General features: G+C 51.4%; 2 protein-coding genes across 11 annotated transcripts; one reads left to right on the top strand and one right to left on the bottom strand.

The window, feature by feature from the left end:
- Positions 1-606: 606 nt before the first annotated feature.
- LOC121460262 (fumarylacetoacetate hydrolase domain-containing protein 2A-like) lies at positions 607-13352 on the top strand. Of its 4 annotated transcripts, XM_041670561.1 has the most exons (9): positions 5941-6136; positions 7998-8135; positions 8252-8499; positions 9256-9472; positions 11290-11349; positions 11584-11746; positions 12757-12865; positions 12956-13043; positions 13164-13352. In XM_041670561.1, exons 3-9 carry the CDS (start codon positions 8258-8260, stop codon positions 13224-13226), a joined length of 942 nt encoding a protein of 313 aa, XP_041526495.1. In that variant the 5' UTR covers positions 5941-6136; positions 7998-8135; positions 8252-8257; the 3' UTR covers positions 13227-13352. The 4 variants fall into 4 exon arrangements, with proteins under 4 accessions (XP_041526496.1, XP_041526495.1, XP_041526494.1 ...); XM_041670562.1 differs by lacking the exons at positions 5941-6136; positions 7998-8135 and adding an exon at positions 607-680; XM_041670560.1 differs by lacking the exon at positions 7998-8135 and having other exon boundaries at positions 5942-6136.
- A 256-nt stretch (positions 13353-13608) lies between these two features.
- LOC121460413 (glycerol-3-phosphate acyltransferase 2, mitochondrial) lies at positions 13609-22056 on the bottom strand. Of its 7 annotated transcripts, none has more exons than XM_041670777.1 (21): positions 21994-22056; positions 21622-21735; positions 20914-20987; positions 20443-20547; positions 20109-20237; positions 18489-18588; positions 18029-18162; positions 17686-17785; positions 17380-17592; positions 16947-17069; positions 16719-16801; positions 16400-16518; positions 15884-15954; positions 15552-15792; positions 15323-15471; positions 15070-15147; positions 14655-14786; positions 14437-14557; positions 14287-14352; positions 14009-14064; positions 13609-13725 (listed from the first exon to the last, which is right to left on the bottom strand). In XM_041670777.1, the coding sequence occupies exons 1-21, from the start codon at positions 22054-22056 to the stop codon at positions 13609-13611; spliced, it is 2388 nt and encodes a 795-aa protein (XP_041526711.1). The 7 variants fall into 7 exon arrangements, 6 of the variants coding, with proteins under 6 accessions (XP_041526711.1, XP_041526710.1, XP_041526713.1 ...); XM_041670776.1 differs by having other exon boundaries at positions 15552-15810; XM_041670779.1 differs by lacking the exon at positions 17380-17592.
- Between the last annotated feature and the right edge of the window lie 4854 nt (positions 22057-26910).

Consider the following 26910-nt stretch of genomic DNA (forward strand, 5'->3'; position numbering starts at 1 on the left):
TGTGTGGCTGGTTGGTTTAATTGCTGTCACGGGGCGGCGGGCTGTGTGGCCTGAGAGGAATCTGTGAACCCTGAAGGCTGACCGCCCTGAGCTGTCAATCACTTCTCTAGTTACTGCGACCTCAACGCTGACTTATTTGACAGTGCCAGTTTTCTGTTTGGAAAAACAAAAATCAAAAACGACAACAAAAAAATACCCTTTTGGTGCAATTAGACATATGAGTATGTGTGAAATGAACTTGCCTGGAAAACACACACACACACACACACACACACACGATGGAAAGTGGTAGAGGAAGACCCCATGCCAACCACTGGCATCTGCAGGCTCATGGGTGTGTGCACCACACACGTAAAGACAAAAATAAATAAAATTGGTAAACAGCTCGGTTAGAGACAGCAGAGCCTCCATGGCACAGGAAGTACTGAGACCCAAGTTCAGAGCACTGGGGAATCCCTTCCCTTGCAGGACACTTTCCAGGCAAGAAGAACAAGGTCGGGCCTAAGCCAATCCTGCACTCTTTCCTGGTCCTTGCGGTTGATTGGGGGATGAGCTCCCGGTGTGACTGCAGCTGATGAGGCCCAGGTATAAGAGGAAACGCTGGGAAAGGACTCGTTCTCTGTAGTGTTTGGGGCTATTTCTTCACTCCACCAGTGGGAACGGATCCAACGAGAGAAGAGGTACTGTCCCAGGAAGTGGGAGTGAAGGGGAGGGAGGAAACGGGGAGCCTAACCCTTTGAAGTAAAGTGCAAGCTGTACCTTAAGTGCCTTGTTCTCCGCGTCTGAACTTCTCACTTACAAAAGCCCCTAAAAGTATTCCCAGTACCCACCCTGCGGCGCGGCCTGCCGGAACTGGACGTTCAGCACTCTTAAATTGGAAAGTTTTCAACTGCTAAAGTCAAGGTCAATGCGCTTTCCAGACTCCTGCGGCCCAGAAGAGGGGGAGGGTCAAGCCAACTAGCGCTCTGATAGAAGCAGCAGAGGGCCTAGGACTGCCAGGGTGGCTGGACACACCCCAGAGGCAGCGAGTGCTGCGCACCTGAACCTTGGGGTGGGGGAGGACTCTGCACCGGGCTCAGGGAGCCCAGGCCGAGTTCCGGGGTGAGGCTGAGACGCACCCCACCCTGAAGTTTTCAGGTCACAGGGCTAGCCGCAAGGGTGTGCAGAGGCCCGTCCAAGGCCGCTGGTGGGCTGTGTGGACAGTTGGGCTTCTCTGCCTCAGCACCCTCCCCTGGAAGCCCCGCCCAGCCCTCCTCCCTCCCCTCCCTCTCCAGGATACAGCTCACTCAAGAGGCATCACTTTTTCCCAGTTTTGAAAAATCACCAAATACAGTAAAATATCCAGGAACTAAAAATAAGGCCCCTAAAGAGCAGGCCATCATTTGGTTCCCGACAGCCCTGGAGTCCCTGCTTTGTTGACAAACTTTCCCAGCCCAGAGTAGAAGTTTCTCCTGGGTGCAGCAAATGAGGCTCAGAGGGAAGAGGGCTGGTCTCAGGCTGGTTTCTCCGTCCACTCTCTGTTCCCGCGTATGTGGGGAAAGCAACAAGACATTGGCTGAGCAGGAGGCATCTTCACTGCAGGCTCCATTGCTCCAGGTCCCCCTCTGGTGCATATGTATTAGTACATTCATATATTAAAAGGAAATAAAGCCATCACTGGGCTTGGGGTGTAGCGCAGTTGGTAGGGCGCTTGCCTAGTGTGTGCAGAGCCCTAAGTTCAGTCCCCAGCGCTGCATAAACCAGGTGTGGCAATGACCTAGGATCCCAGCAGCTGCGAGGTGAAGGCTGGATTGTTCGCGGTATATGTTTTATTTGGATATACCATTTTTTTAAATTTTTTTATTGATCTTTATTGAGCTCTACATTTTTCTCTGCTCCCCTCCCTGCCTCTCTCCTCCCCCCTTCAACCCTCCCTCAAGGTCCCCATGCTCCCAATCTGCTCAGGAGATCTTGTCTTTTTATACCTTCTACTTCCCATGTAGATTAGATCTATGTGAGTCTCTCTTAGTGTCCGCATTGTTGTCTAAGTTCTCTGGGATTGTGGTTTGTAGGCTGGCTTTCTATGCTTTATGTTTAAAAACCACCTATGAGTGAGTACATGTTGGATATACCATTTGCTTTTTCTCTTCTTCCCACTTTGATTTTATACGCAAGCTGTTATGACCTCACGGAATATTTCTGGCAACAGACTGTTCTGGGGGACTGATGCTATCATGAGCAAAGCAGCTCTGATTCCGTTTCTCCTGCTGTGTGTCCACAACACAGACCCCTTCTGGTCTGCGGAGAATCTTCTCACCAAACAAGCATGCGGTCTTGCAGTACTGAACAACAGCTGGGGGATGCCTCATTCAATGTGACATGATCTGGAGATAGCACAGGCCCCAGAGGTTGGGTCTCGGGTCCCAGGAAGTCCCTCCTGACTTCCCATGTTAGTCATGAGCCCAAGCTGCTTTTACTTGTACGTCTGACCAAAGGACTCTGACTCTCCCCTCAGATTCAGTTTGCTTGAGTGACTCACAGAATTGAGGGAAGCACAATCCTGGCTTAGTTTAAAGGAAGCGAATGGTGCACAGGGCTAGGAATGGGAAGGGGAGCCTGGGGCCTCCCTTGCTGGGGACTGTGTGAAGGTTTGGGTCAAGTGGAGGCCTGGGGAAGAAGAGGATCTGGCCCAAGGCTTACCGGGCATTTTTCTCTGACTGGCAGTAGGGACAAGGGAGTCAGCAATGAGAATTTGAAGGTCTGCGTCTGCCCTTGTCCTAGGTAAACAAGAGCATGGGGCATCCTATTCAAGTATAATGGCTCGTTCTATGTAATACATGTAAAACATGGCTGTTTTATGTAATACAGAAAATGGAGAGTTTTAAAAATATGTTTATGTGCATATGTGTGCCGGTGCCTGTGGAGGCCACAGAAGGCACTAGATATCCTGGAGCTAGTCTAGTCTAGTCATGCAAGATCAACGAGAGTTCTTCATTGAGGAGCTATCTCTGCAACCCTGGGTTATTGTCCCTATTTCTAGGAGCACAGAGCAAAGGTAAAATTCAATATTATCAACACAAAGGAGAGAAATGGCAAGATCGTGGTGGCGAATGTTCCTCAAGAGTCCCCAGTGGGGCAAGGTGTGTGGGTGGATGCCAGCACGGGGTCTCTGTGAGTCTGAGGACAGCCAGGGCTACGTGGAGAGAGCTTGTCTCAAAGAAACACAAAGGGGCTGGAGAGATGGCTCAGTGGTTAAGAGCATTGCCTGCTCTTCCAAAGGTCCTGAGTTCAATTCCCAGCAACCACATGGTGGCTCACAACCATCTGGAATGAGGTCTGGTGCCCTCTTCTGGCCTGCAGACATACACACAGACAGAACATTCATTGTATACATAATAAATAAATAAATATTTAAAAAAAGACATTTAAAAAAAAAGAAACACAAAGTTCTTGCATGTATTTAAAATTCTGTCAGCTGCGCATGAGGGTCTCCGTCCTTCTAAATCCTGTAGACACATGAAAAGGATTTTTGGTCGTTTTAGTAGGTGCACAGTGGTGTCACACTGTGACTGCACTTTGCACTTCCATGGTGGTCAATGTGCTTCAATATCTTTCCCGTCCTAATTTTCTGCATTTCTCTTTTGTGAAGTTACCTGTTTAAGTCTTTTGTCCAATAACCGGTTCAATTGACTGTTCTCACTCACTAACCTTTGAGAGGTCTTTGTATAGCTGGGAGACAAGCCTTTTGTCTGATATTTGATTTGCAAACGTTTCCTTCTGTTCCACAATTTGCTAAGACTTTGTATGATGTTTGTATGAGGTTCTGCTCACACGCTCAGTCTCAACCCCTCCATGGGCTCCATTTCTAACTAGACGTAGCTTTTAAAGCCAGGTTGAAATGCCTCCTTCTAGTTTCCTGTCTTGGACCATGATCCTGAAGTGCCTTTGGGTGTCCCTCGGGTATGTGATGTTCAGCCTATACAAAACTGGGCTCATCATCCTCCTCCCAAGCCCTGCCCCTGAAGAAGCTGCATCTCCACAGATGGCAAAGGCTCTGGCACTGCCTTCCTCTCAGGTCTACTTCTTGTCACTGAGGGCAGCCGGTTCCTCCTCCTGAACATTCCTGGACACTTGCCATCTCCACCACACAGCACAACCCCATTGCTCTTACCTGCTACTCTCTAGTCTTACAGACAATCTCCCTTGATTCAGATTTCTCAGGTGCAAGCCTGGGCATGGCACCTCAGCTGAGCTCCTTCCAATGGCTTCACGTGCGTGTGGCTAGGTCTGGGCGGTAAATATTGACTGTCAGTTTGACAGGATCTAGAAGTCACTGAAAAGACACACTTCTGGCATGTGTGTCAGGGATTATCAAGATCAAGTTAGTTAGTCAAGGTTATTAGACCCACGCTAACTGCGGGTGACGCCAAGTCATGGCCAACGACCCTGGGACTACATAAAAAGGAGAAAGCAGGGTGAGAACCAACCTTCATCTCCCTGCTTCTTGACTGCAGTGTAACCAGCTTTCTCAAGTTCCTGCTACCATACTGCCCCTGCCATGGTGATCTGTACCCCCAAATGGTGGTCTAAAATGTCCCCCTCCTTCTGTAAGTTTTTGTCAGCTATCTTATTATAGTAGCAAGAGAAGTAACTAGGGAATTCGATGAACCAGTCCCTCCTGGTCTCTCTTTGCAAATTTTTATTTTTATTCTCTGTGCATGTGTAGTTGTCTTGCCTGCCTGTATGTCTGTGCATTACATGCATGCCTGGTACCTGCAGAAGCCAGGGAAGGCAACAGATCTCCCAGAACTGGAGTTACAGGTGACTGTGAGATACAATGTGGGCGCAGAAACTCAAACCCAGATCCGCTGGAAGAGCAGCAGTTGCTTTTAAACCCTGAGCCATCTCTCTGACCAACTGCTCATCTTCCCTTTCTGTCATTCTTCCATGCCACCGCAATAGTGCACATGAGTGTCCTGGATGATGTACTCGAGGGCTCTAGTAAGCTGAAGAGGGAAGCCAATGCCAGCTCCTTATCAGCTCCCAAGTTATCGCCTGGCTTCTAACTGTGAGGACGAAGCCTGGTTACGCCTGAGAGTTTGGAATTGCTGCTGATCACAGAGCTAGGAACAATGTTGTTAACCTCACAAGCAGGTTAAACAAACACGGAGAGGTCAGCCCCAGACTTGGTGTGCATCTCAAAGACATAGAACAAGCATGGCAGGACAGCCTGCTCCCACCCTCTCAGTCCGGTTTTCTTGCATTGACCACCTCAGCTAAACTCATGCACTATGAAGAAGGAAGATGAGGCCGGGCGGTGGTGGCGCACGCCTTTAATCCCAGTACTCGGGAGGCAGAGGTAGGCGGATCTCTGTGAGACCAGCCTGGTCTACAAGAGCTAGTTCCAGGACAGGCTCCAAAGCTACAGAGAAACCCTGTCTCGAAAAAAAACGAGAGAGAGAGAGAGAGAGGGAGAGGGAGAGGGAGAGGGAGAGGGAGAGAGAGAGAGAGAGAGAGAGAGAGAGAGAGAGAGAGAGAGAGAGAATACAATGCCTCAGTGGAAAATATTTTTTAAAGAAAACATAACTAAAACAAAGTCCGAAATACTTCCTGGGACAACTAAAGTCTCTGAAGATCTATTTGGACCTTAATTAATTTCCGAGCCTCTTTCTCAGAGCCCCTTTTTGTTTCCATATGCCAGAGGACTCGGGGTGTGCTTGTGTGAGCATTTCCACTTGAATGCCTGCTCGCTGGACTTGAGATTACACCTCACTTCCCCCATTACGCCCCCTCCCCGCTTTTGTTCCTAAAACAGGGCGTGGGAAGAAAAAGGTGCTGCTCCAAGTAGGTGAAATTGGTACCGGAGTTGCTACGGTCAGAGCCTGAGCCATGGCAAGCCTCACGAGCTAGACTCGGCCACCAGCTCTCTTCGCTGCGTCAATTAAAGAAACGAGTAACAGTGAAAGGCAGCAGTCCTCCTATTGGCGACCGGGTGGTGATGTCATTACACCGCGACTGCGAACCCTACGTCCCCCGGAGAAGAACAGCTGGCTTCTTGCAACGGGACCGGCTGTGGCTTCTGCGCTCTTGACCTGCAGCGGTCGCAGGTGTCAGCTGACAGCGTAAGGCGCCGGGCGGGTCCGGCTGCAGCGGCTAGGTAAACTGAGGCTAGAGCAGCGCGGGAGGGAGAGGAACCAGGCATTGAGAAACCGAGCAGCCCACCTCGGTTCACGGAGAGTGGAGGTCGGCAGGGTCGTGCACGCGGCCCTGCGCCTGAGGCTGCCCGTTCCTGTGCTGTTTGCTAAGGGACACTTGTCCTGTAGGACACCAGCGCCGCCTTGCCAGGTGACTTTACCTCGTGAAGCCTTAGAGCTGCGTTCTGTTCAGTGGTGAGTGCGGCAAAGCTGGAATGAACCTGAGCGCGCTGTCACGAAGGACTAACACAGCCTGGGGTTTGGGGCTATCAGAGAGCAGGCGGTCAGCCCTATCTCTAAGTCCACAGTCACTGGCCGCCCAGAGACATGACTGAAGGCAATACGCAGGTAGCAGCTAGGGCCTGAGAGGAGCAGGCAAGATTGAAACCTGATTATCTCGCTTGGAAAGTACCTTGCTTCAATATCATCTAGACATGGATTCAAATACCAGCTCTTTCTTTAAGCTGTGTGACCCTTGAACCTCAGACAAGCCACTTACCCCATCTAAGTTTTGGCTTGTTCATCTGTAAAAATCCCAGCCTCAGTCAAGAGAATTCAAGGAGACATCACAGGTGGAACCTTTGGCTTCCCTCAGGACAGTTACTGTCATTTTAGTGTGTGACGTGGCAGACATGTACTGGGACAGCCTTCAGATTGTGGCAGAGCAGAGCTTGTATAAGACAACAGAGCAGAGGATGTAAAAAGCCTTTGGTTGTCTGGACAGACTTGCCAGCTGGCACTGTGGTGCTCCTGAACCGAGTAGGTTGACTTAACCGGGTGAGGACCAAGAGCCCAGGACTGAGAACGCTACCGCTACATTCATTAACGTAAAGACACAGGCTTGTGTGTATACACAGGGAACAGGCCTGCCTTGAGTGTTCCTCAGGTGCCGTTCACCTTAGTTTTTGAGACAGTGTTTCTCGTTCGCCTAGAACTAACTAACTCTAGACTGACTGGCTAGCAAGCCCCAGGAATCCACCTGTCTCCACTTCCCCAGCACTGGAATTACAAGTATGGACCGCTGTGTATAAACCTTTTCACGTGGGTCCTGGGGAATGGGTGGGAATGGAGTGTGGTTCACCTGGGGTGTAGGTCAACCTAGCGTGCTTCCTTCTGACCCAGCAACCATATCATAAAAACAAAAGAAACATAAGAGAGTGAATCTTATCTTTAGGTGGAGCCTGGAACTCAAAATAGGCTCGGAACCTTGTTACTTTCCAAAAGACCTGGGTCTGAGGAAGGGAGGCATGGCCAGCCATATCCCAACGTTGATGATTGCTAGGCTCTTCCAGGAAGTGAGAAGTCCGTCCCCTTGCATTTTCCTTGTGCTCTCTGGACAGATCAGTGCAAGCCTGTGCCCCCCACACAGTGGCAGCACTGTGGGCTCAGCGGGGAAAGAAGCAGACATCACAGCCGAACCCAGGGAGCTAGCTGAGCAATGTGGTAAGACCAGGTCTCCAGTGTCTTGGCACCCCGAGTCTCCCTGTGCTCCAACCGTAGACAACTGGTGCCTATTGGAGGAGCCGGAGGGCAGCGCTTAGGTCAGAGCAAACTGGTAGCTTGAGCCCACGAGGATGGAAAGTGCTGAAGTCAGAGGATCAAGTTAGAACTGTTAAAAGCTCCATGAAGCAGCTGTGAAGCCGTATCTAGGAGTAGCTATTATGGGCTAATTTGGGGCTGATTCCTAGTCCTGCACATTTTAACCTTCCTCGGTTGGAGGGCTTCCCCTAAAAGCTATGTAGAGGCAGCGGCCTGGCCATCTTCACAGCATCGTCACAATATCTGAGACTTGAGTACATCTGTTGCTGGTATCTGTCTTTCCAGCATGCAAGATGGCAGGGCCAAGTTAGCCTGCTGCATCCCCCGCTCGCCAGCAGTAGCAACCTTCAAGAAATACTGGTTGAGGAAAGGCTGGGATCTCTGGGGCTTAAAACCTGGCATGGTCATTGAAGTATGACATAGGTAAAATGACCTACGTGAGCACTTCCCCACCCGTATGCTGGGAATGCTTGATGGGGCAGAGGAACTAAGGGATCTTCATGATAGTTCTCCAGTCCTCCTGTCTTCTTTCCATTTAGGCGTTGATGCTGTGCTCTGGTAAAAGGTTGTTCTCAGCTCTGCTGCACGTTCAGAAGAGGCCCTGTCAGCCTTCGAGAGCGATGAGACTGGTACAGTTCCAGACACCCCACCTGGAGGAGCCTCACCTGGGCCTGGAGTCGGGGATTGGAGGGGGAGTCATAGACCTAAACACCTTTGCCCCCACACTCCCCAAGACAATGCTGCAGTTCCTGGAGCAGGGAGAGACTACCCTCTCAGTGGCAAGAAGGTAAGTCAGCAGGTCCTGGTCCCTCTCGCTCCTCCATCTCAATCCTGCCCTGAGAATCAGAATCAGCAGGTACCTCCTTTCAAAGGAGCAGGGGATCCCCCTGTTTTCTTTTTCACTTGTTCTTTTAGTGAAGAGCTAACAGTCATTTATCTTTTCCTTTGAGACAGGGTCTTGCTATATAGCCTAGGCAGGCTTTGAACTAGAGAACCTCCTGCCTCGGCCTCTTAAATGCTACAAGTGAATTACAGGTATATATAACCATATCCAGCAGAAGCCTTAAAGTCTTATATAACAACACTCTCAGTTCCCTCAGAGAGGGAAACTGAGGCTCGGAAGTATGGTTAATTCATTTGGTTGTGGAGCTACGACCTTACATTATTATACTGCCTTCCTGAGAGGCTAAGTTCCGCCCATTGGAGGAGTCGCAACAAGGTCCCAAGAAAGGCTTCTTTTAGGAAGGTGTGGGTTCTATTTAGACCCTTAGAGGAAAGAGACCTCTCCACTTAATTCCACAGGAACCTTTCACATACTTCTGCACGAACAGGAATTACCCAAGTGGGGAGGAAATATGCACTGAGGAGTACCACCATGCTTTGCTATAAAAGGACTATGTAGCTGGGTTTGAGTCTTACACCAATGGGGAAAGATACAGAAAATGCAAAAAGCACAACTCACAACTGCTGAGGGACCTCCCCAGCCTGCCCTGGAACTCCCAATCTGTTCCTTGCTAGCCCTTCTCCCGCTTGGTCTCTACAGAGCCCTGGCTACCCAGTTGCCAGTCCTCCCTCGGTCACAGGTGACCTTCCTGGCCCCTGTCACCCGGCCAGACAAGGTGGTATGTGTGGGCATGAATTATGCAGATCACTGCAAAGAACAGAATGTGCGGGTGCCCAAGGAGCCCATCATCTTCAGCAAGTTCTCCAGTTCTATTGTGGGGCCCTACGATGAGATCATCCTCCCACCAGAGAGCAAGGTTAGTGCTTCCCACCGCCCAGGTGGCTGTGGTCCGGCGTAAGGGTCATTCCCCTGGAGCAGTGGTTCTCAACCTGTGGGTCACAACTCCTTTGGGGGTCAAATGACTCTTTCACAGGGATCATATATCAGATACATTATGATTCATAACAGTAGCAAAGTTACAGTTATAAAGTAGCAATGAAGTAATTTTATGACTGGGGTCACCACAATATGAGGAACTGTATCCAAGGGTTGCAGCATTAGGAAGGTTGAGAACCACTGCCCTTGAGGAACCTTCTGTCACTGGGAGGGCATGACCACGACACAGAAGCTAGAGAGGACTAATACTAACACAGCCTGGGTGTGGGTGACATGAGGAAATAGCGTACCTCTTTCCCCAATTACAAAGCTGTTTTCCATGATGAAAGTATATTAATAACCTAGGTAAAGCCACCAGTGTCCTGCTGCCCATGCTTTGGTGTTCGCATTGCTGTATTCGCCCAGCGCTGTCTGTCCAGGTGTAGTCTACCACACATTGTTCTTGGACTCCATCAAAAACATCTTTTGTTCTGTTTGGTCTTCCCCCGTTGTTTGTCCCGGCTGTCTCTGCCAGACACCCTGCCTTGTCCCAACTCCATCAAGAATATCTTTTCATCCCGCTCAGTCTTCTCCCTGACACATTTGAGATCTCCACGTGGTTCCCTTTCCTGACACTTTTTGAAGGATTGTTTCCTCATAGGGTGCCTGTGCTTAGTTTGCCCCATTTCCTTGTGACCAGCAGAAGCAGTTTTCTGAGGTGTCCTAGGCAGGAAATGTCGCGTGTTTCCCACGTCAGGTGTCCTCAGATGTCACCACATTGCTCACTTGACCATAACTGGCCTTTGGAGGCCAGAAGGTGTAGTATTCCCTAGAACTCTGTCTCTCTCTCTGTCTCGCACTGTTGGTTCTCACCTTGCACCCTGCTGAGGCAGCCAGGGCCTCGTTTCTACGCTGCATACCAGGCTAGCTGGCTCCTAAGCTTCTGGATGATTCTGCTCTGCCTCCTGTCCACTATAGGAGTACTGAGATTACAAGTGTGTGCTGCTGTATCCAGCCTTTTACGTGTGTTCTAAGGTTGAACTTGGGTTATCAGGCTTATGTGACTAGTACCCTTACCTGCTGAGCCATCTCCCTAGTCCTCCTCCCTTTGTATTTTGAGTATTCCCTTGAATTCTGTTTTCTTACCTAATTTGGGTTAACCCGCTTTAGCCCATCCTGTTTCCATTCCCCTTTGAGCATGGCCTTACTTTCTGGCTTCACTGAAGATCTTGTGCAGTCTGCTACACTAGTCAGCCATTTCCCTAGGGGCCTGCTTGTTTAGTGGCATCTGTAGCACAAGCTGGCACCTGAGTTCAGGTGAACTTCTGCCAGTTCTTTCCATTACCATTAAAAACATCTGAGAAAGATTAAACTGAAGTTCTTTCCAGTTGCATTTTGCTCACTTGGGGAGAGGCTGGCATTTGTTCACATTTTGTAGCCATGTGCATTTCTTCCTTGTGAGTTGATTTAAGCCCCTTGAATACATTTATTCCAGGATAGTGCATGCATAGTGTCAGGCACAGTAGAGCTACACATTGCTGTTACTGCTCGGTGTCACTCTCCATTGCGGGCGTCCAGAGTGACTTTTAAACTCAGTTCCCCAGACGTGTTGAGCTAGTCACCTCCAATGGTGCTGCTTGCCACTGCCCAGAGATTATGGGTCTGCAAGTCATAGCCATGTCATTCACTTCACCCTGGTTCCTAGAGCTGAGGCCTACCTTACGGCCGCTGCAGCTCACTGTCCTCTCCCACTTGCAGGAGGTGGACTGGGAGGTGGAACTGGCTGTGATCATTGGAAAGAAAGGCAAGCACATCAAGGTGAGGTGGAAGGGTGCTCCCAGGCCAGGGAGGAGCAGCAGTCCCAAGTCCTCTCTGCCAGTGCCCAACTCCAGTGGTGCTGTCTTACACCGGGGTGTGTTTGGCACTTTCACTCCCTTGCCTTTCACACACCACCGTTAGCCAGTACTGGTGCTAATGTGTGATAATAGTTTTGAGATTCTTTGTTCTAGGGGTTGGGTGATGTAACCTGTCTGGCCATATCTGCCCCAACAGGCCACAGATGCCATGGCTCACGTGGCTGGCTTCACTGTGGCTCATGATGTGAGTGCCCGGGACTGGCAGATGAGACGCAATGGAAAGCAGTGGTTACTGGGAAAAACTTTTGATACTTTCTGCCCCCTGGGCCCTGCCTTGGTTACCAGGGACAGCATAACAGGTAGGTTGTTAGTCTTTGCCACTTGAGCCCTCCCATGTGCAGCACCTGAGCTTCAGGAGAAAATAGTGCTCCAGCAAGGACTGCACTTACAAGTGCATGCAGAGCTTGGATGCCACTGTTGTCCCCACAGAGAGCAAGTGGCCAGCCTCCGCTGTGAACCAGCTCTGTGGAGCTTCTTCCAGAGCCTCTTAGAGGGAACAGAGCCGCAGCTGCTGTGAAATTACATCACAAAATGAACTACAAGAGCACTGTACTTGGGGGTCAGGGAGGGGCTTCTGCAGCTTCCCCGTCTCCAGTAGCCAGTCCTTAAGCTAGAAGGAAGCAAGGCTGGCTCCTGAGCATGCTGGAGAATGGCTGTGTGTGATGAAGCCTGTTCATTTTTTATAAGGGAGAGGCGGAAGAGCACCAATAAATAGGACCTTGTCCACCCACTGTGCAATCATCAGCAGGGTATGACATGGGTGTGTGTGGGGGAGCCCCTCAGGACAGTGGTGCCTCAGAAACTACTCCAGCTGCTGTGAAGGGCACAAGATAGTTTGCGAAGAACTATCATCTGCTGCTCGGCTATCCCTGTTTGCTTGGACATGCTGAGTCATTTTAGATCTAGTTACCAGCTTTAAAACATTTTATTACATTTCTTCGTGTATGTGTATGCCATGGCACCTGGAGAGAAGTCAAAGGACAATTTCCAGGAGTTGGTTCTCTTCCAGGAGTTGGTTCTCTTCCATATGGATCCTAGAGATCAAACTCAGGGCCCCAGGCTTGGCAGTAAGTGCCTCTGCCTGCGAAGCCGAAAGGCAAATCCCTCGGCTGTTTTTCTCTGTCCAGAGTCTAGAATGTCCCTCCTTCCCTCACTTAAGGGCTATTGCTGTTGATACATAAATTTAGGGAATTCCAGTCTGTACAGGAAGTCCCAGGGTAGAGTGCTAAGCCAAGGTGGGCAGACACGCTCCCTACAGTTTCCTCTCTCCTTTGGGACTGGGTAACCCAAGGATTGTCTTGAATTCCAGACCCACATAATCTAAAGATCTTCTGCCGCGTGAATGGGGAGGTAGTCCAGAGCAGCAGCACCAACCAGATGGTATTCAAGACTGAAGAGCTGATAGCCTGGGTCTCCCAGTGAGTGAGTGGAGCCTGTCACAGCCACTGCCACCCACGCCCACTGCACACCTCAGCCCATAGTCTTACTGACCCTTGTGTTGTCCCTAGGTTTGTCACTCTTTATCCAGGGGACATCATCCTGACCGGGACTCCTCCAGGTGTCGGTGTGTTTAGGAAGCCTCCTGTCTTTCTCAAGGTGAGTCCGTTTAAAAGAGGAAATGGTAGAGAAATGGGAGCTAGAGAGGCCTGGCAAGCCTGGAGCAACCTGCGGAGAGTGAAACGGGGGCTAAAAGCCTGGTGGCCTGCTGTATTACAGAAGGGGGATGAAGTCCAGTGTGAGATTGAAGAAATTGGTGTCATTGTCAACAAGGTGGTGTGATGGTATCCCTGTGAGCACTGGACTTGACACAAGGTGGGACTCTTGCTCCCACGAAGTTCACTGCTGGCCCTGCCCACTTGAGGTGCTCCTAGGTAGGCCTTGGAAATAAATTTTCTCTGAGTTGCAGCTTAGCTTCTGCTGTCTTTTAGCCACACACAATTCCCCCATCCCCGTACGGTGGGCCATTTTCACAGGACTGAGTAAGGAGGAAGTAGATATTAGACACATGCTTCAGGCTTAGGGAAGAAACTAACCTCGTGTCTTTATTTATCACACCAATGATGAGTAAACATAGCTTTTGTAAGTTCAGGTTAGCTGTGTCCTAATGAGAGGACACACCCTTAAGTTCTAGGCTGACAAGTCCCATCAGGTTCCAATGTTTCTAACTGCAGATGAACTGTCGGATAAATTGTTCTAGCTTGTCCTGGTTGTCCCGGCTGGCAAATGTAGGGGACAGGTGGAGCTGGGGTCCTGTAGGGCTGGGCATCTGCTGTAGTACCTGAACCACAAGATGGACTGTAAGCACCCTTGGTGAAGGGACAGTGTCCCCAGAGCCAAGCCTTCCCCATCCCAACCCCCAAAAAACTCTGTAGTGATGCCTCAGCGCCTGAGTGTAAATACTACTTGATGTCCCTGGGACCCCACTGTAGTAGGGAAAGCAAACCATCCTCTCTAGCATTTACCATGGTGTGTGGGAACAAGGTAGTTCCTCTGAGCAGTTCTAGCAGCCCGTGGGGCTTGGGGTGAGGTCAGGGACAGAATGGTAATAATGTCCCTCTTACCCCCAGGTCTTTGAATGTCCAGATAGCACTGATAGCAAGATTTGGGTCTGCACACTCTGGAAGAAAGAGAAAGACAATAAAAGCTCTGAGGGAAGCCAGGGAGCCACTGGGCAGGGCTTTCTTCCTCTTAAAGGAGAACCATCTAGGGCTTGCATGTTAACTAAAGCTCTTGTATGCTAGCTCCCTTCCCTGTGTCAAGCAGTTGCTGTCCAGCAGGGGGCAGCAGTCACCAGCAAACTACCTCCTTTAGGAAATCTGAGATGGGGCTTGGAACTCACCAAAGATCCCTTCTTCTTGGGCACAGTCCTGTAAAAACTGGAACAACTGCTCTGAGTAGCTCACCTCTGCAGGAGAGATTAGACCTAGAGCTCAGTTCTATGGAACTGAGCCTTACCTTGCTTGAACACTGCCAGGGGTAAGGGCCTTACCTGAATCCGGCAGCTGCCCCAAGTGGAGGAAGGCGGCAGCCTGTGCAAAGGCCTTGAGTATTGGACTGAGCAGGCGGCAGAGGAAGAGGAAGAAGTCAGGGCAGCGAGACTGCTGGCTAAGCTGAAGAGAGCCAGACCAGAGTGGGAAGGTGGGCTCCCAGGTACCTTACCACCTCACCTCCACTGCCTCCCAGGGTATGTAGCATCTCCCAGCATACCCTGAAGCACCGGCCCCCTAGCTCCTCAAAGTCATCGCTTTCACTGTCAGTGAAGTCCCCACTCGGTTTCCACAGCAGCTTAGCACTCAGATGCTGCCTTCCCGTGTCACAGGCTGGCCGGGAGCCTGGAGTCTAGGAGTCGGGAAGAGTTATTGGTATCTGGTAAGGCTGGGCCGGAATCAGCTCTACAACCCTCAGACCTGGTCCTGGCCCAGCAGGCCCAAAAGGATACCCAGAGCTACTTGGGTCAAGTACCCAAGCTCACTAAGAAATGTGGAGGCAGGATGTGTGAAGAGAACCGTAGCTACACATGCAAACTGGCATGACACACATAGGCCCAGGCTAGTGGAAACAGGCTTGCACGTGCTGGGCTAGATGAGCAGCCCAGGGCGCTGCACCTAGGGTGGGAGCATACCTCCTCAGCAACCAGGAGCCCACACTGGATGAGGCGGTCCAGCACTTCCTGACAGTAGCAGTAGGAAGACTGGCAGGGCTGTAGGAAGAGAAGCACCAAAGCCCTTCTGAGAACATACCCCCCCCCCCCAGAAGGGGGTGGGGTGGGGCTAGCAGAATTCTGACCAGAGGTAGTTGGAGGACAGGATCACTACCACAGGAGGTCATAATGACAAGGCCCAGGGCCTTGATGAGCTACGGGAGAGGAATCTGACCTGGGGCAGAAGTAAGTCTTGGGGTAGCAGGTGCAGCAGCATTAGGATCTGGCGGTACAGTTCATTCTGACTCAGCAGCTCTATGCCCTGCAGCTCCCACGGCCCCTCAGGTGGTACTCTGCCGGCCAGCAACCCCCGCACTGCACAGGCTGGCAGAGGAGGCTGCTTAAGGAGGGAGCCGTTCCCCTCTCCTTGCACATCACCCCACCCTGTGAGCCCACCAACTCACCACCCACAGCTTCGCTCAGGAAGGTGGGCAGCAATTCCTTGCTCAGACGTGCCAGGTATGTGAGGCCTGGCCCAGGTCGTGGCACCACCACCAAGTCCCCCTGGTGGACACGCAGCAGAACCACTTGTGCCTTCAGCAGGCTCAGTGTATGTTGAGCCAGGCATCGCAGTTGCCCAGAGAAGCCCACGTCAAAGCCACGCAGCAGTGTCTCCTCGGTCAGCCAGGAAAACTCCCCCAGGAGCTGTGATAGGACCACACCCTGGAGGCAGAACAGACCTGAGCAGGGGCCAAGCCCTGCTCTTCCCTTAGGCCCCACCGTACAGTGCCCTTACCTTTTGGTGCTTCAACAGCAGCAGTGTTGCCATGATGGCTGTGCTCATCACTGCTGAACTGGCCACACTGGCTGGGGAGAGGGGGAAGGTGGGAATGTAGGGTGCTGTCAGGGGTCAGGACCCAGTCATACAGTCCTATCTCCACCCCAGCAAGAGAGAGCAGGTTCCAGTATAGTATAACCAGACCCACCCCAACAGTGTGCTACAGAGTGACATTTGAGAAAGCACTAACAGCCACATCATTAACAACTCTGCAGGCACGTGTTGCTACTCGACTCAGCTACAGCTAAGGACACTGGTTGAGGGGCATCTGAGATTGGGATGGCCCTGGCATAGATCTTTGGCTCAGACATTGAGTTATCTGCTCCCCCCTCTCTGCATGCCCCACTCTTCTGGTATCCTGAGTGTGCCACGAAGGGGGTGGGGGTGCTCAGGTCCTAGTAACTGGTCCCGTATTATCCACATAAAGTACTGTTGAAGCCCCACCCTAAAGGTACAGATCTGGGTTTCCCTTACCACTCAGGACATGCCTGCTCAGTCTTCTGACCAGGAGCTGGTCCTCTTCTTTGAGAGTCAAGAGGAGCCCAGTTGATGGGGTCCACTCCTGCTCCTTCTCAGTGTCTGGAACAACACTACTGGAATAGAGACAGATCAAAGAATGAAACCAGAGCTACAGCTGTTTTCCCCAAGTCCCTGTCCAGGCCTGTGTGCCATCCTCCACTTAGACTGTAGGGAAGGTGAGTGTCTGGTGCTGATGTTCTGGGATGGTTGGAGCGGCCATGAGCTGAAGAGCCACCTGCCTCCCTTCCGAGACCCATACATCTGTGCTCCTTACCATTCACCTAACACAATGGGCTGCAGCAAGTGTTCCAGGGTCTGCCTGCTGTCCCAGCAGCTTCTAGCATTGATGGTGTATTCCTGCCCAGGATAAAGATGTGTGGTCTGCTCTTGCCCCACAGGAAACCCACACACAAACCATCTAAGACAGAAAATACTATCCCTACAATGGCTTTGAAGGCCAAATCACAAAAGCTCTCCCAGCCTTTCCCAACTGGTTTCATACCTGGAGGGAAAAAGGCTGAGCGAGATGTACCCTGACGCAGGCTCTCCGGTTGCAGCCCCAGCAGTTATACAGTTTCCGAAAGACAGCCAAGGCTCCTGTCCATAGCCCCAAGGGAGCCAAGTCCTGCAGGGAAGGACAGGCTGCACATGTATTCTTGGACAATTCTCAGGGCTGCTACCCATTCTGCCCTCCACACTGCTCACTGGTCTTCTCCAAACTGTTGCACCCATGACCTCCCTTGTGGGGTCTTTTCTAAGGTGGTGATGGCAAAGACCTTGGGAAATACTGCAGGGTTGTGACTGTCATGTCAGTTCCTTTACACACAGCTCACATTCCAATTTGACTTCAGCTCTAAGGAAGCCCAATCACAGAACATACTGTGCCACCCAGAAGTGGTGTCCACTTGGGGTCCCCAGGGACAAGAGGCTCTCACATGGTTCATGTCACATGGTGCATCTGGAATCAGGTCATAGGCAATGGCAACTGGTACCAGTGTGGCATCTGGAATGATGCCCTCCTGGACCACTTGGACCACCAGTCCTAGCCAGGCCTGGCCCAGGGCTGAAAGCCTGGGCCCTGGGCACCTAGGAGGCTCTTCAAGGAAGATGAGAAGAGGCTGCCCACTGGCGAGCAGCTGCTCCACAGCCTAGGAGAGAGGAAGGGTGAGCATTGAGGCCAGATTAGAAGCAGACTCTTGTACCCTTGGCCCACCCCATACATAACCACAGGAAACACTCACTGCACGGACCACAGCCCTTGCAAGGATGCCATCTGAGCTGTCCAAGGACAGGTTGGCCTCTGGGGGCAGGAAAAGTCCCCCAAGTTTCTTCAGTAGAGCTCTGTGAGCACAGGACAGAGCCTAGTGAGAAGGGGCTTTGGAGGAGAGACTGGGCCCAGATGCTTCACAAGAGTCTTGCCTCTCCCAGCCTGTCTGACTAGGCACTTGAAGCAGTCATGGCCCAAGGACCCATAGCCAACCATCCAAGTCTACAAGTTAGGCTGTCATATGGCTGAAAACACCCTAAGAAGGCGAATTAACTTTCACCCTCCTGCTCCAGCCTGGGATTTCCCTCCTGTCATACCTGAGAGCAGGGGAGCAGGTGCGGGGGTCCAAAGCCACACGGACCACACCCAGGCCCTGGGAGAACAGTACGAAAGGCAGGAGGAACCCATCCAAGAGGGACTTGTGTGTAGAAAGGAAAACAAGCGGCGAGCCCTGCTCCAGAGACAGCCAGAAGGAAATACCACCATAAAACACAGCCAAACCCCAGCACCTACAAGTCACAGGGCAGCACTGAGGGAGGGAGGGAGGGCTCCTCTACACATTTTCCAAAGGTAGAGTAGCCTTCCCATAACTTTTAAGGCAATGCATAACGGCTATTGAAACTGAGGGAAAGAAACTACAGGACACCCTGTAGGAACAGGACTATGAGACATGGCAGCAAAGTTGTCTTAAGAGCTGTGGGTTTTTCTAACAGGTGATAGTGTCTGGGTTTGCCTCTGCTCAGACCATCCAAACCTATCCAGTATGGCCTGGCTTACCTCCTGGGCAGCCTTGTGGACCATCTTCATCTGTCCCTTGTGAAGCTGCACATTCAGGAAGAGGCGGTTCAGGAACCACAGCAGTGCCCAGCTGAACAACCTTGAAAGCAGTACCAGCTTGAGGTGCAGCAGGGTCACCTTCCACAAGGTTCAGCCCCACAGGACCCCCAGAAGGTTGCCCAGTACTACTCGAAGGCAAGCAACATTATTGCCCACACTGATCAGGAGAGGTCATGACCTGCTTAATAGTAGACAATGCTAAGTGGGCGCTGCTGCTGGAAGGGTCCTGATGCCACAGCCTGCACCATGAAGCACTGGCTCACATCACAAAGGACTCAGACTCTTTCCAGACAGAACCCATCAGCTTACGTTTACCAACTACCAGGACAAGTGGGGGAGGGAGGCGATGACAGAGGGCAGGACTCTGCATTTGCTCAGACGCCCAGTAGGGGGACCATGCTGCCACCAGAGGAGGAAGAGGAAAACTTGTGGGCAAGCAGCAAGCCTACATCTGACAGGAACATTAAATGGGGCGATTCTGGGACACAGCAACCATATGGGATCGCTGGGGAAGACCATGCCCCTATAAAAAGCTGCATCGGAGGCCACCTGACTACTTTAGGTGCACAGGGGAAGCAGGCAGCCTGCTAGAGTTGTGCTCTGGAGCTCCTACACAAGGGCACTGTGAGGCTAAGAGCCTGAAAGCCTCAACAGAGTCAAGAACTGTTGCAATAGAGGATTGATCAAAATCACCAACAGCTGAGCCTGGCATACAAACCTAAGCCCCCTTCAGCTGCTTAACTGAAGCCATCCCCTGGCTTTAAACATAAACTGTATACTAAAGCTCTGAAAAATCTTACGTCTTTTCTTCTGAGTTCCCAGACCTACACAGACAACCAAGTCCTCAAGTCAGTTACTGGAATTCCCAATCCAAACATCCTTCCAGGGCCAGTTCCCTTCTGACCAAGCCTAGCCCTCTCTGTATACACCCCCAGGTACTAGGCCAGAAACAGGGATTTCCTGTGTTTTTCTTTTCCTACCACCACCTAATCTATTCATGAGTCTCATTATTGCTACCTTAACCACAGTACTCTTCACAATGGGACTAACAACTTTGCAGATATGCTGGTCTCTGCTCTCATCCCAGCTCATCATGTGGCCACTTCTCTCTTAAAACTTTCCTACTGGCTTTTCCTGCCCTTAGAGCCGCCTGAACTACTTATATGGCTCATCAGCTTCCAGCCATGTCACTACTGTTGCGAACCTGGCCCTCCCTGTTCAGGGCCCTGACTCTGGCTTCTCCCTCTGAAGAAACTGTTCCCTCTCTTACTCCTGTGCCCTCCACGACTGACTCTCTTCACTTCTGGCTCTAACTACAGCGCTCACCCTCCTCCTGGGTATTCTGGCCCTTGTTCCTTGGGGCAGCTGTACCAGTCCACCTCTTTAATCACCTGTATCTAAGTGTGCAGACCTGTACTGTGAACCTGGGCAGGTGCTTCAGTAGGCTACCATCCAGCTACTAAAGAAGAATATTTGGTGCTTTTCCAAGCCCAGCTCACATTCACTCCCCAAAGGGGCAGAGGCCTCAACCTAAGGACATATGCTTCTCACCACTGTTACCTGAGCAAGACGGGGCCGAGTGTGGCCTGAATGTAGCCCAGGATGCGCTGCACCTCTTTCATCACTAGGTCAGGTGCCTGGCCTTCTCCAGCCCCTCCTGGAACCCTTCCTGAGAGGAGGTTCTGCACCCTGTTGGGATTAGGGGAACAGTGTTGGGCTAGACATCAGTGGTCTCTCCGCTCACTTCCTCAGTGTATACCAGAGTCCAATGTGGGCCCAAGTAGAGATAGCATTCCAGAAACCTTGCCTCAGCCAGTCTTGGCCATCCTAATAGAGCCTTTGTCACCCTTTTTTAAGTATCTCACAAGCACCAGCCTCTGATCCTGCTCCTCACCCAGTGTTTTCCATGATCTTTTGAGAGGCATCAGAGCTGGTGGGGATGTGCTGCTCCAGGGACCACAGGAAATAGCAGAGCCTGCGAACCAGCCAGCCTCGAAACCTGGGGGAAGATGATTCAGAGAGGCCTCCCAAGGTCCAGAGAGTTCTATTCATCAGGAAGGGTTTGCACCTGTCTCATGCCCCAGGCCCAAGCTCCACCATGAAGCAAAATTAAGAGGAACAAGGATTCACTTGCCTATCTGGTCCCTATTTCCACCCACTTCCCCACTGAGGGGGCACAGTGGCTTGACACCCAGTGGGCAACCCATACATGCTCATGGGAGGAAGTTGAGGACAGTAAAGCTTGCCTCAGTTTGCTGTGGTTATGAAGGAGAGGACAGGGGCCCTTCTTTCCCCATTGCAGAAAGAAAATGATACCACAAAGGGCCCTTGCAACCCACCACCCTGCACCCCTAGCTCTGGCTACCTGGTGTTCTCTTCCTTCACCAGGATTACATTGCAGAAGCCCAGATCCATTATGCTTCTGTGGAAGAGGGACTCCTAGCCAAGAGGGAAGGGACAACATGTCCTGGGGGGCCTTTGCAAGCCAAAGCTGTACCCCCGCCACATTTAGCCTCTGCCTGATGGCCCTTTGAGTCGACCAGGAGGAAAGTATAGAGAACATCTCCCAGATGTCTGTTCCAAGATCCCAAAGTTGGCTCAGAACGAAAAAGGCTTCATGCTTAAAGTGGAAACCACTGCCCCGTTTGGAGTTGCCCTCTTAGAGATAAGCACATTAAAATCCTCTCAGTAGGGGTTTTAACTCACCAGGAGCAGAGAATCTGTAACCTGAATCTCCATTAGTATGCTGAGCCATCTTGGCAGCAGCACATGATACAGACATGCAAGAGATGCTGAGTGCTATGACGTCTGAATAGACAGTGTCCCCAACTGAACACAGCTAGTGCAGACCTAGGTATATTCCCACCTACCTCTCCTGAGGCTTCCTACGGATTCCCCCAGCCACATCCCCACAGACCCCTGTGTATTAATTTCTCTGAAGGGCAAAGGCATGGTGCAATTGAAAGATCAAGCTTGGAAAGACATGGAGGAGGCAGCTTCCCAGCATCCACAACACCCAGAACTAAGCTAGCCTAAGCTTTGCAAAGGAGGGCCCATTGGTCCCATCACTTACCCAGCTTTTCGGAGTACAGGTCTGGCAGCAGCGACCCATAAAGGGGCGATACTTCCCCAGGAATGGGGTGATGGCCTCCATCTTCATCCCAAAGCCCGAGGACCAAAACCTGGTCTGGAAAAGGGCCACAGGAGAGGGAAGCGAACTCAGTGTCCTTTACAGAGGGGGACACAAGAGTAAAGGCCACAAGAGCATAAGGAGGAGGACGGCAAAGGGTGTGAGAACCCCAAAGCTGGAGGACCAAAGACTGGTCTAGAAAAGGGCCAAGGGGAAATGAGTGACCACAGGGTCATTGACAAAGGGAGGGGGGCACATCAGGAGGTCAGAAGAGGGTAAATATAAGGACAAAGGGTGTGAGGATTCCCACACTACCTCCTGACCATTGTGGTTACTCCTCTGCTGGGTCTGGGGACTGGATTTCAACATGGTATCCATGAAGTCTGTAAGATCTGTGAACTAAGCACTCTCTCTCCACATGAACCTGACCTAGAAAAGGGGAAAGGGAGGAACTGCATGGAATCTGAGCCATATCCAGGGGTTTCTAAAGTGACTCACAGTCTACCCCCAGAACAGACAACTGCCAGGAACTGGAGCCTCAGTCCCCGACACAAGCGGTACCTCCAGGAAGTTAGCTAACTAGAAAAGCCAGGGGTTCCCTCAGGCCGACATGAGAGGGAGTAGTTATCTTCCATCCACACGTCCAGATGTCTCCTGACACCAACTAAAGACTCTCCGTGCAGAAACAAAAGCCTGGTTGGACTGGGTTACACCAGCAAGAAGGGGCCACAAGGAACAGGCCACGCTCCACGACCCACAGAGTCCTGCTCAGCTGCTCTCCTCCGGAAGCCCAGATCCATTATCCATCTATGGGAGAGGGATTCCTGCCCAAGGAGGACCCCTACCCTGGCCTCCCGCAGTGTCCGTGATGAGCCAATTGGTCTAATTATTCACAATCTTTTTCCATTCAACCACACCAGCTGCTAGCCAGCCTGAGAATGCCTTGCCTCCTTGTTCCTGAGACCACAGAGTCTGCTGGGCTATAAGTTCATAATGTATCTACATTCTTTTTCTGCGAGTTCCAGGGCCCAAGGCTGCCAGAAAAGCGGCCTCGTGAAGGCCTGCAGGGGTCCCATTTTACTTCCTCTGTATCACCTGAAAGTTATCTTGAAAGCAAGAGCCACAAAAGATTCATGTGTAGACCTAGCAATTCAGGGGCATGGAGAGGACCCGGAGATCCAGAAGCCTGTGACTTAGCTCCCAGCAATTCCTGGGTGCTCCTTCTCCCCTGATGCTATTTAGCACCAGGAAGCCAAGCGGTAAATGGATCCTGATTCATGTACACACAGGCTCTGGCGAGCTCACTTCAAATACAGTCCCTGTTTTGAAAAAATGTTCTCCCAGCCCCACTCGGACCCTAAGCATGGGGGCGGGGGGCACATCAATGCTGTGATGTCAGGGGTCCTGCCTTGTTTGCAAGGAAGATGTCTGATACCCCTCAGCCTCAGAGCATGCTTCACCTCAAATTCTGACCCTGAAAGAACAGCAAAACACCAGGCAAGGAGCACTTCTTGTGAGCCAATTAAGTCAACGATGTAGCTCATGCAATCCAGGTCAGTTTGGGGACATGTCTCACTTTTGTTAAGGCAGTGTCTTGCTATGTTCGCTCAGGCTGGCTTTGAATGTTCCGTCCCCCTCCTCAGTTTCTCAAGCACCGGGATACAGACGTGTCTGGCAGCCAGCTTCCCTAAGGGAGGACCGCTGGCAGTCTGCGTAGATGGAACACACCTCCCCAAGGGCCAGCTACGGTTCCCATATCTCTTCCCACTGGCTATATGATGTGCTAAAATGTTATGAATTAAGGCTAACATTTAAAAGCAGAGAGCTTGTTACATAAAGAGCCGGGGTTCCAGCTGCAGCTGTAAAAATAACCTTGCAAATACCCCACCGGGCCTCAGCTGGGGGGAGACCCGAAACCACTGTTCCTTTCGCTCCGTGAGTTCTCTTATCCGCCCCACACAGGTGAAACTTGTTGCCTAGCTCTGTGTAGCTCCTGACCAAAGGCTAAACTGCAAACCCGCCCCCACAATGTTGAATGTTCCCATCCTACTAAGCATCACAGAACCTGACTTTAAAGGTGGAGCTCCAGCAAATACCCCAACGGAGCCTGCAAGGAAGCCCCTCGCCAAACCCAAGGTGGAAGACAAGGCCTTGTAGCGGCAGCACCGGAAGTCCATCCCTGCCGCTGTCCTCTGGGTGTCGGGTGCCGGAAGCCAAGCAAAGGGCAAAGTGGGTCTCTCCGGGCCAGCAGCTAGGCCTCGTGCCTTTGAGGGTTGGTCTGTGTGCCAGGCCCGGCAACAAGACCACCCACCAGCCCGAGTTCCCCACACGGGGATATTAGTCCCTGCCTGTCCAAAAGCCCTGCACAGCCCAGCCTGGCTTGACCCAACCCAGCACACAGGTCCCACGAAGCTCACCTCACACCCTCAGCCAACTCCCGCCAAAACAGCCGCCCGACTGGGCCAGCTAAGCCGGAAGACCGCGCCCGCCCCGGCGCATGCGCCTCAGAAGCTGCCTCGCCGGCCAATCAGGACGCACTGTGGGCACGAAGCCCCATCCCCTCTACGCAAGGCACGCACAGCTTGCCGTGCAGCACGTACCACGTGATCCTGTTGCGTTTAAGAGTAGGTGGGGCGAGACCTTTCTGACTGTGCTTAGGATCCTCTTGGCCTCCCAGTCTGGAAGCGTAGGATGCAGAGGACCCAAGGGCTGGAGGGGGAGTCTTTAGAAAATTGGGAGGGGCGAGGTGGCACACACCTCTCATCCAGTGCCCAGAAAGCGGAGGCAGGTGGATCTTTGTGCGTTCAAAGCCAGCCCTGTTTCAAATATATATACATATAACATTTATAACTATATATATTATAATATATATTAATTATGTGCGTGTTAGGCCAGAAGAGAGCATTGTGCCCTCTGGAGCCAGAGTTACAGACTGCAGTGGCCCCTAATGGGTGCTGGGAACCAAAGGCCAGACCCATAATAAAGGCAAGAACCAACTCCCCCAAGCTGTCCTCTGACGTCCACATACACACACAAAATAAATGCATGTAATTTTTTGAAAGAGGAACTTGAGCTGAGCACCAACACTTACCGCCCTGCTTCCTGACTGGCTGTGATGTGGTCAGCTGCCTCAAGCGCTTGCTGCCACGTCTTCTCAGCCACGACGGCCAGTACCCCTCAGACTGTGAGCCAAAACAAACACTTCTTTCCTTAAATTGCTTTCTGTCAGGTGTTTGGATGCAGCAACAGGCAAAGTATATCATGACTACAGCCCATGAACACTGTCTTCATCATGTGGTCATTTGGGTAATTCCCTGCTTTTGTGGGACAAAGACCATATGGGTTCCTTCATTGTTTCATTGTCACCAGCAGCCCAGTCAGGCCAGCAAGTGGAAGGTCTACACAGGACTAGGAAGGAGACTCAGCCGGTAAGAGTTCATATTGCTCTTCCGGGGGCCCTGAGTTCAATGTCCAGCACCCACATCAGGTGGCTCACAGTTGCCCATAACTCCAGCTCCACGGGCTCCATCGGGTAACTGTATTCACATGCACACACCCCACACACACATACATAATGTTAAAATAACAACTCTCAAAGGTGGTATAATATTGAATAAATGGGAAGGAGGTGTACCCTGCCACCCTCAGCCCACATGACAGCTCATGGGGTTCCACTTTTGGAACCTGGGATGCCACATATATGCCCCATCGGACCCTGAGAGCTGGCTCTTATCCCGCTTCTCTGACTCTCCTCCATCTATCCTTGAGGAAATGGCCACTGCGCTTCCTCTTCTGTGTCCCCCAAGGCCTCAGTCTGTGTCACTCACTTTCTCAGGTTACAGGTGTTCTTAGCACACAGGGGTGTCATTTGTGCCCTGTCCTTTTTTTTTTAAAGCTGTCCTCAAATTTGCTACATTACAAAGAATGGACTTGAACTCTTGATCCTTTCGTCTCTTCCTCCTCAGTGCTAGGATTACCAGCTTGAGTTGTTGTATCTGATTCCCATGTTAACTATTGCATGATATCAAAGTGGACAAGCCATAGCAAGAAGACTCCAAGACTCTAAAACAAAAAAAAAAAGCAAGCAAAGGGAACCCCTATATTTAGCAAAAGTAACAAGTTGCCCCCAGGCATAAGTCTGGACACCTTCCAGGATCATCATCCGGAGAGACCTCATGCTGAGGACGACGAGGAGCCCAAGGCAGCTGCTCCATACTGGAAAGTTCCTCGGGTAGGGACAGCAGGGTCCAGGGCTGTATCTAGCAGAGTTCTGCCCTTGTTCTGACCTCAGCTGCCCTGCTGCTTTAGAAAGGATGGCCTGGGTGACCATGGTGGCTGTGACTGTGTGCTGTAGTTTGGGCACAGAAAGATGCATACATACATTGTGGATGTGAGTCAGGGTTTGCTGCTGAAGATCCTATCAGCAGTCTGTAGCAGATCCAGAGCTACCCCAGCGTGGTGAGATCTGCAGGCCAATGCTATGCAGACTGATGGCCTGACGTGATCCTAGGAGACACCCAACCATGAATGAACTCAGAAAGCCCCAAAGATCCCGACTCATGGAACTGACTCCTAGGGCTCAAAAGGACAAAGGTCCTCCTTGTGGCAGGACATACATCCACATCTGGCTTCTGGGTGTTTCTAGAAGAGATAAGCATTGTGTGAGTAGTTGCTCTCACCATGTACAGACACCACCCCATCCACCAAGGGTTGAGACGGGGCAGAGGAAAGGTGGGTTTATCAGCCGTCCAGTTGGAATTTGAATACCCACCTTCTCACTAACAAAGAGACAAATTCCTCTGCACCTATGCCAGGAGGACTGAGAACAGCCAATCCTGATGGGGTAGCCATTGCTTGGGCCTGGCCTATATGATGTAGACCCCTTCTTACATTCCAGAACCTTCAATATGGTCTTGTTAAACACTGGCAATCCATAGCTGAGAATTGAAGTTTCAGTGGTTTGGGTGTCTGCCACCCTGGCTACTTTTTCCTGATCATGCTTAGTTCTGTAGAGGCTGGGGCAGGAAAGGTGTGTGTGTATGTGTGTGTGTGCTTTTTATGTGTGTTATGTACATGTGTGTATGTGTTCTGTGCATGTCCGTGTGGCTGCATATGTGAGTGCAAGTGTAGATGTGTATTCGTGTGTGTGGAGGCTAACAGTACACCTCGTGTGTTGTTCGTGTGTGTGGAGGCTAACAGTACACCTCGTGTGTTGTTCGTGTGTGTGGAGGC

Source organism: Microtus oregoni, unplaced genomic scaffold (assembly GCF_018167655.1).
Source record: "Microtus oregoni isolate MIOR12 unplaced genomic scaffold, Mior012 000020F_ref0000438, whole genome shotgun sequence".
NCBI classification, from domain to species: domain Eukaryota; kingdom Metazoa; phylum Chordata; class Mammalia; order Rodentia; family Cricetidae; genus Microtus; species Microtus oregoni.